The sequence below is a fragment of the Hemitrygon akajei genome, chromosome 13, assembly GCF_048418815.1.
Source record: "Hemitrygon akajei chromosome 13, sHemAka1.3, whole genome shotgun sequence".
NCBI classification, from domain to species: Eukaryota; Metazoa; Chordata; class Chondrichthyes; order Myliobatiformes; family Dasyatidae; genus Hemitrygon; species Hemitrygon akajei.
Genome location: NC_133136.1, coordinates 56,473,782 through 56,482,923, shown reverse-complemented (window position 1 = coordinate 56,482,923; position 9,142 = coordinate 56,473,782). Strand labels below are relative to the sequence as shown.

Below are 9,142 nucleotides of genomic sequence, written 5' to 3'. Positions count from 1 at the left end.
TGAAATGTTAATCTCACTGAAGAGAAAACTATGATTGCTCTTACAAGTCCATTTGAATTGACTTAACACCATAATAATAGGGGATGAAAATAATAAAACTGCAGATGCCGGAAAAAAACATTTTAAACAGAAAATGTTTGAAATATTCAACAGGTCAGGCCGCATCACATATCTTCACACCTGCTGAATATTTCAAACATTTTCTGTAACGATAGGGGGTATTGGGCCAGGTGCCACCGAGTCAAGGCGTGCGCACTCCCGGATCAGCCACGGCTGGCAGCTACTCAGTGGTAAGCGAGATCGAGGACTTGCAGGTAAGATGACGTCCTTCAGTGAGCATCCAATCGGTGGAATCGCTGGTGTCCAATCAGAGGCAGCGTGCAGGTTGGCTATAAAAGTCAGCAGAGCGGGCGTCGCGGATCTAGTGTGAGGGAGCGGACGCGTGTGGTACGGAGGGCTGGGGATCATCCTGTGCTGCGGCGTCAGCTTGCCAGGTCACCACTATAGGTGGTGTTTTCTCAACTTCTCGCCACGATCTTCGCTCCGGTCTTGTCCCCGGCTGCCCGCCGACTTCCCGTCGCTACCGCTTGATATGCGCCTGGTCCAGAACATGTCGACGATTCAGGAATTTGGACCTGCGGAATATACCCCTAGCAACCGGGTGATCAAGATCGCAGTCATCGGCGGCAGCGCTGTGGGCAAAACTGGTGAGAAAGTTGGGCCGGGCGCAGCTCTGGGCGAGTGTAGCCCCGCGGGTTTACTGCAGGGTGGCTTGTGGCTCTGAGCTCAGGGAGCTGAGCTGCGAGTCAGGTTGGTTCGTTGGGCTTTGATGAGATCCCCGACGCCGGCTGCAGCCAAGGCCGCGTCCCCCAGGCGGCGGAGGAGGGGTTCTGACAAATGGAGAAAATCGGAGTTATTTTCCTTAGGGGAATAGCGGTCTGGAGAAAAATCCTTTACTGGAATTTAGCATCTACCCGTCCACTGTCAAATGCATTATCTGAGAGAGGGAGGGGACGTGTTGAAGAATTCGTGTCTGGGTAACACGCAACTTTACAATCCCATTTATTTCTCCCTCAGCTTTGGTGGTGCGGTTTTTAACCCGGAGGTTTATTGGGGACTATGAAAGAAATGCAGGTAAGTTCCCATTTTGAGAATACATAAAGTTTTGATTCGCGGCACCGTTTTAAGTTTTTTTTTGACTGCATAAACTCCGCTGTTCAATCGAAAATTAAAAATTCTCTATTCTCTCGGCTGGTAATATTTCAGGTACATTATACTCCAGACAAGTACAAGTAGATCGAGAGCAACTTGCACTTCAAGTTCAAGACACACCAGGTGTTCAGGTGAGGTTTCTGGATAGGGTTTTTAGCTTTGTTTGTCTTCTCCAACCTTTATTGTCCATTACATGGGTGAAACCTTATAATGGGAATTAAAACATCACTACTTCCACCAGTGTAAATAAGGGAATACAGTACTTGGGATAGTTTGGCTTAATTGAAAAGCTGTTTGGATTCTCTAAAGACGATTTAAAATTAGTGCAAAGTTAGAGGTTTGCAAAGCTTTAAGAAAACAAGGTAACTAAAAAGGTCATAAGGGAAAGGTGAAATATGAAGACAAGCAAGTCAATAATATCAGAGGATACCCAATGTTTCTATAGAATCAGGTTTATTATCACTGCATGTGACATGAAATTTAATTTAGCAGCAGCAGTTCAATGCAATACATAATCTAGAAGAGAAAAATAAAATAAGTAAATCATTACAGAATATGTATATTGAATAGATTAGAATATGTGCAAAAACAAATACTGTATATTAAGAAAGTGAGATATATAAAGTGACAGAGAGAGGTGAGAGTAGATATAGGACCACTGGAAAATGGCACTGGTGAGGTAGTAATGGGAGATAAGGAAATGGAGGATAAACTAAATGAGTATTTTGCATCTGTATTCACTGGAGACACCAGCAGTATGCCGGTAGTTCAAGGGTGTCGGGGCAGAAGGGAGTGAGATTGCTATTACTAGGCAGGTGTTTGGGAAGCTGCAAGGTCCAAGGGTAGGCGAGACACCTAGACCCACTGGACTACACCCCAGGGTTCGGAAAGGTAGCTGAAGAAATTGTGGAGGCATCAGTAATGATCTCGTGAGAATCACTAGATTCTGGCATGGTTCCGGATGACTGGAAAATTGCAAATCTCTCTCCACTTTTCAAGGGGAGGGGGGTGAGGCGGAAGAAAGGAAATTGTAGACCAGTTGCCCTGACCTCAGTGGTTGGGAAGATGTTGGAGCTCATTTGTGGTTGTCTCAGGGCACTTGGAGGCACATGATAAAATCGGCCAAAGTCAGCACGGTTTCCTCAAGGGATTTCTTGCCTGGCCAATCTGTTGGAATTCTTTTGAGAAAATAACATGCAGGATGGACAAAGAATCAGTGGATTTGTACTTGGATTTTCAGAAGGTCTTTGACAACATGCTGAACGTGAGGCTGCTTAACAAGATAAGAATCTGTGGTATTACAGGAAAGATACTAGCATGGATATACAATTGGCAGGAGGATGAGAGGGAGCCTGTTTTGACTGACTGCTGGTGACTAGCAGTGTTCCACATGGGTCATTGTTGGGACTGATTCTTCTTGTTCTGTCACTAATCTGGATGATGAAATTGGTGGCTTTGTGGCCAGGTTTGCAGACAATATGAAGATGGGTGGAGGGGCAGTTAAAGTGAGGAAACAGAGGGGCTGCAGAAGGATTTAGACATTAAGAGAATGGGCAAAGAAGTGGCAGATGGAGTACAGTGTCAGGAAGTGACGATCATGCACTTTGGTGGAAGGAACAAAAGTGTAGCCAGTTTTCTAAATGGGTAGAGAATTCAAAAATCAGGTGCAAGGTGACTTGGGGGTCCTCGTGCAGGTTAACTTGCAGGTTGAGTTGGTGATGAGGTGACTCGTGCAGGTTAACTTGCAGGTTGAGTTGGTGATGAGGTGACTCGTGCAGGTTAACTTGCAGGTTGAGTTGGTGAGGAAGGCAAATGGAATGAAAGGGTTATGGTATGAGAAGCATTTGAGGGCTCTGGGCCTGTACTTGCTGGAATTTAGAAGAATGAGGGGAGATCTCACTGAAACCTATCGAATGTTGTAAGGCCTTGATGGAGTGGATGTGGAGGGGATGTTTCCTATTGTGGTGAGTCTAGGACTGGAGGTCACAGTCTCAGAGCAGAGGGACGTCCATTAGAAATGGAGATGAGGAGAAATTTCTTCAGCTAGAGGGCAGTGAATCTGTGGAATTTGTGGCTGCAGGGGCCTGTGGAGGCCAGGCCATTGGGTGTATTTAAGGCAGAGGTTGATAAGTTCTTGGCTAGTCAGGTGTGATGGGTTACCGGGAGGAGGTAGGTGAATGGTGTTGAGAAGGAAAATGGATCAGCCATGATGAAATGGCGGAGCAGACACCGTGGGCCATATGGCCTAATTCTGCTCTTGTATCTTGTGGTCTAAGATTTGCTTCCAACTTTGTCAATGTCACTATAACAATTTTAGGACTGAATGTGCAGGTGTTCTTGTTCTCCTCAGATTATACTTAAAGAACATAAAAATGTGAGCAGTAGTTGACCCTATGGTTCTTGAATCTGTCACTTTAGATCTTGGCTCATCACTTTTCAGCCTGACCCTTGATTTGTATTCAAAAATCTTACTGCAACTTCAAACATATTATGTGACTTGGCTTGCAAAAATTCCAGATTCCTGCAATGCTGGAAACATTCAGCAGCTTGGGCAACATCTGTGGAAAGAGAAATGTCAGCAATTACCTGCCACCTTGTACTCCTTCCCCTCCCCCCACCCTTTTATTCTGGCTTCTGCCCCCTTCATTTGTAGTCATGATGAAAGGTCTTGGCCTGAAGCATCATCCGTTCATTTCCCTGCATAGATGTTGTCTGAATTGCTGAGTTCTGCCAGCATTTTGTACGTTCCAGTGGAGTTCATGTTTCAGGTTTGGATTTTTCAAATAAAGGGCTTAGACTTAAACACTAATGATATCTCTATCCACAGATGCTACCTAACCAGATGTTTCCAATATCAATCGGGCTTAATATCACTGGCATATGTCATGAAACTTGTTGCTTTGTGACAGCAGCACATTGCAATAAGTATATATAAAAGAAAATTAAGTAATTTGAACAATGGGGAAAATACTGAGGTAGTGTTCATGGGTAAATTGTTCATTCAGAACACTTCATTTCCAGAGGTCCTGGCGAAACAAAAGTTTTTACTTTTATACTAATTTCACTGTATAAGATTTAGTCTCCAGTTGGTGTCCTCACAAAATTAACACTGAGATACAATGTTAGTTTTGTGAGGATCTCGTGTCTCACTGTCTAGAGCGTGATACTTAATTTAGATAGCTAATATTTTGATTTGTACATCTTTATTGTACTTGAGATCAAGCAAGGCAGTGATCAGGGAATGAATGGAGTTGCTGTCTTAAATTAGTAAGTTAATAGAGTTAGTGACTTGCTGTTGAGTATGCAGTGAATGCATATCCTTTTGTAGCCTATGACAAACTATTCACAACATCTCCAACCTCTGTGTCAGCTTAAGATTTGCCAACCCTTCCACTTCCAAATAGAAATCACAAAGTATTGGGGTTCTATAAGATCCCTGGTGGACACCGCTAGTCACTGACCTCTGGGGCAGAATACAGACCGTGTACCACCCTCTGCTGCCTTTGGACAAGCCAATTTAAAATCCATGCCATCAGGTTCCAACGGATCCCATGCTTTATGACCTTCTGGATAAGCCTACCATGGGGAACTTGCTTTACTAAAGTCAATAAAATCCATTGCTTTAACATATCAATAATTAGAAATAGAATGGCTTGGAAGGCAACTTGTGGCACATTGTGGAAAGAACAGGTGATGGGTTTGTGGGTTTCTGTTTGGCATTGTTTTTCTTATTAAGCAAATAGACCACTTGATCATGAAATCTAATTGGATTGGGCCACAAAGTCTATCTTGGCTGATGAAAGCTGAAAAGTTAGTGTTAAGTCATGTAAATTTTCTTGAAGATTAGTGGAATAAAGGCACAAGGGATTTGGATGGAGATTTTAAAATATGGCCTGCTTATCTGAGAGTCAGTATACTAAAAGTGCAAGTGAAGGTTGAATTTAGACTTGGTGTTTTTTTTTAAAGAATACAGGACATTTGGCTGACATTTAATTTGAAAGTTTGGAACAGAGTAATCAAATTGGGATGACAGTAGCTTAAATCAGTTTCAGTAGTGTAGAAGTGAACAATGTTAGTTTGTGTGGGCCTGGTGATGGTTCCCAAGTGCAGAAGGGAGACAGCTGGGTTGCTTCAGTGTGCTTATAGAATGAGGTGCCATATAAAAAGGGCAAGGACAGATTCTGGAGCGATGTGGTACCAATGAGTGGATGAGAAAGGAACAGGAGTGTTGTCTCAGCTACCTAGACAATGATGTTTTGGAGATGTGCAGACAGGTTAATGAGAAGAGGTGGATAGCCTTCATCAACATTACTTTGGACATAATTAACTTTGAACATTCATAGTATTTTGGCAGGTATGGCATTCATAGTATTTTGGCAGGTATGGGAAGTAACTGAACTGCTGTGGGGATGATGAGCATAGATTGGCATGTAGCACCAGGCTAGAGGCATATTTTGTATGGATAAAGGGCAAGGCTTATTGTCAAGGGAAGGAGTGAAAATGAATTTGAGGGAGAATTTGCTTTTCAGCAAGAATCCATTTATTTCCTTGACTATTCTTATCCTAGGGGCATTGAATTATCATGTAGAGCATGACTCCTAAACTGCTGCTCGTGTTTTCTTTTAAATTGGGTAAATAGTTTTGTTCTAAGCAGGCAAATGAAGACCAAGTTTGGCAGTAAGCTTGGCATACTTTAGCAGATTTCCAAAGCACTAACACTTCTATTGCCTGAACTGAGAAGCCCTACAGATTCACGGTCCATTAATCAGCACTCTGTGCTAAGCTGCTGGATACATGTCAAGTCTGTTCCTTATCTCACTGCAGTTAAGTTCAGAGCAGAAAAACAGGATCGGCCATTTTAAACCTCTATGATACTCCAGTAAGGTGATTATTTGAGTACATTTGATGAAGAATTTAGAAAAGCTTGGAATTCTGCACCAGTGGTTTAAGAGCAGTCTTGTGTAATATAGAGGAGTGGAGGTGGTCCCACAGTTCGCTCTTTTTTTTTCAAAATTTTGATTGCAGCAGTTCAAATGTATCCCTTCAACCCATCTCCCATTTCAAAAGTCAAAATTTTGGGAACATGTGTTTTCACTTGATACTTAAATCTTGAAGTAATTTAACTTGTGTGGAAAATTTAACAGAACAGAGGTAAAATGTTCAGCTGGGTTGTGGAAACTGCTCACTAAAATTGAAACAGCACTAGGAAGAACATCCTGCCTGAATGCAGGTTTTGGTGTTTCCATTAGGGCTAGTTTTGTGCAAATTTAAATGATGTAAGTTTAGCAAATGTTACTAGAAACACTTGAGTTCTCCTATATTGATGAATATTGTTGCTTAAAGACTGAATACATTCCAATATTCAACTAGTTTTTCTTCCCAATGCCTCTGGTTAACAGTCCAATATAGTTTATTTCCTACTGTGAACTTTCTATTAAGCTCAAGCTGTCCGCAGTGATCCTTTCTGCCATCTCCCAGGTCTTCTGGTGCTGTTTCATTTTTCTGAGATCAGTTCCAGCCGTCATTCCAAGCTGGGAGAACTCTATGCTTTGATACTGAGCTATGGAGAAACTATGGGAGGTCCTTCATACTTGGAATGCCATTTACGTAGATGATGACTTAGAATTTTAACTACAATGAGAATATATTAATGACGTATTTTATGACTAAATCTGCTGCAACATTAGAAAGTTTTGGCTGTTTGTTATTTTAAGCTATGTTTTTGCATGTTTAAGATTTTTTAAAAAACATGAGTTACCCTGGGTTTGCTTTTTTCAAATAAAACTGAATATTGCATTCAATCTAATTAGTTCAATTTGTAACTTTGTCCACTAGTCCATGTTTGAAGTATAAAATAGTGAATTTTTACAGCCTAGTCAGTTTCCTGTAAATAGAAGTGCTACTTTAATCAGACTGCCCCTTTGATTCCTTGCTGAAGTCTGACACTTGTGCTTTTGAGCTATACAGCTGAATCAACATGGCTGTATGGTAGTAAAGCCATTATGCAGCTCAAACAAAACCAAATGATTCAGAAATGCAACATGGCACATATTGGGATGGCGTTTGTATTTGACCTTTGAGTTTTTGAGTTATCTACAAAGTAAACTTTTCACTGCCATATTTAAACTAGATGGAATCTGACATTTCCATTCATCATGTTTCTGCTTGGAATATTATCAATCCTTTGAAACTTTTTCAGCATTTGCATTTTGATACAAACTTGAATCGCTTTTTATTCTTGTTTCTAGATAAATGGGCAGAGTCTGAGCTGCAACGAGCTGCTTAACAGATCCATACAGTGGGCCGATGCAATTGTACTAGTCTATTCAATTACAGACTACAAAAGTTATGAAATGATTAGTCACCTCCATCAGCATGTCTGCCGTGTACATCCAGAAAACAGAGTTCCTGTCATAATTGTTGGAAACAAGGCTGACCTCCTTCATGCTAAACAAGTGGAACCTCATCATGGCCTCCAACTGGCAAACATACTAGGCTGTACCTTCTATGAGGTATCTGCCAGTGAAAACTATAATGACGTGTACAATGCATTTCATGTGCTTTGTAAAGAAATTAGTAAGCAACAAGTGAGCAGCAATGCTGAAAAAAGAAAAACGTCCATTATACCCAGGCCAAAATCACCAAACATGCTAGATCTGCGGCGGCGTTTCAAACAAGCTCTTTCTGCTAAAGTACGAACTGCAACATCTGTCTGAGGCTGACAGCTAAAGATCCTGATATGAAGTGTTTGGTTGCTTTTTTTGTAAAATACTGTGACAGATCAACATGGGCGTGAAGATCTGGAAAGCCAAGGCTATACCATAAACTGAATGACCTACCCAGAACAGGCTGCCCATTTAATCATTCCCTCAGATCTTGAAAATGGGTACTTCAGTGATCACTGCTATTCTCTTGAACATGGAGGGACCAGACCAGAAGTATCTGAAGTTGACTTCTGCGCTCCCTATTGGGAGCCATGTAGGTTTTTATTTTGCAGTTTTTGTAGTGATTTTTGTAAAATATGCAGTGATGCATGGTCCAGATGGGACAGAGTGATTTCAAATTGGAGTCTTTGTTAATTCCTGTAAGCAAAAAATAGATCAGTTTGACTGCTTGGTAGCACATCAGTTGGTTTGTTTTATAATACTGTTTCACAGACTTGAATGTGTGGATGATAATCCTGTGCTGTGGGAGTGCATGCACAGAATTCAAAGACCGCTCTGATCTTGTACTCCGAATTGCCCTCTGCTAGAAGCTGTGAACTATGTGGAATAATCATCCCAGTAGTTGTTTCCACGTGATGGCTGTTCAAATATGTCAGAAGTCAGATGCAACCTTCATATGTGTGGTTTCAATGAACTAGCTTCGTTTGAATAAAGCTATTACATAGGCAACGTTGTTCTCTTTCCACTTCATTTTAGCCAGTATGAGGTAGCATTTGCTGCTGTACAAAATCATCTGCTTCAGTCTTGCATTTTTCTTCAAACCACCCTCCCATTCCTGAGAGAATATGAAAATGTTGATAAGTATGATATCTCATCCCACACCCAATACAAAACAGCTTCCAAATTGGAGCAACACAATATGCTGAAGGAGCTGAGAATCTATGGAAATGAATAAACAGTCAATGTTGTGGGCTTCTTTAGGACTGGAAGGGAAGGGGGAAGGTGCCAGAATAAAAAGACAGGGGAGAGGGGTCAGAAGATAGCTGAAGCCAGGTGGGTAGGAAAGGTAAAGGACTAGAGAGGAAGGAATCTGATAGGGGTGGACTGTTGGAGAAAGGGTAATACAGGTGAGAAGAGATAAAAGTCCAGAGTGGGAAATAAGAGGGAAGAGAGGGGGAATTTTTTAACCAGGAGGAGAAATTAATTTTTTTCCCCTCTTCCTTTTTCCTTTGATCCACTCTCCTCTATCAGATTCCTTCCTCTTC

The 9,142-nt window shown here is 41.6% G+C and overlaps 1 protein-coding gene across 1 annotated transcript; it reads left to right on the top strand.

The window, feature by feature from the left end:
- Nucleotides 1-424: 424 nt before the first annotated feature.
- Nucleotides 425-8,606, top strand: rasl11b (RAS-like, family 11, member B). Its single transcript, XM_073064672.1, has 4 exons — nt 425-707; nt 1,078-1,134; nt 1,267-1,343; nt 7,461-8,606. The coding sequence occupies exons 1-4, from the start codon at nt 593-595 to the stop codon at nt 7,926-7,928; spliced, it is 717 nt and encodes a 238-aa protein (XP_072920773.1). The 5' UTR covers nt 425-592; the 3' UTR covers nt 7,929-8,606.
- Nucleotides 8,607-9,142: the final 536 nt, after the last annotated feature.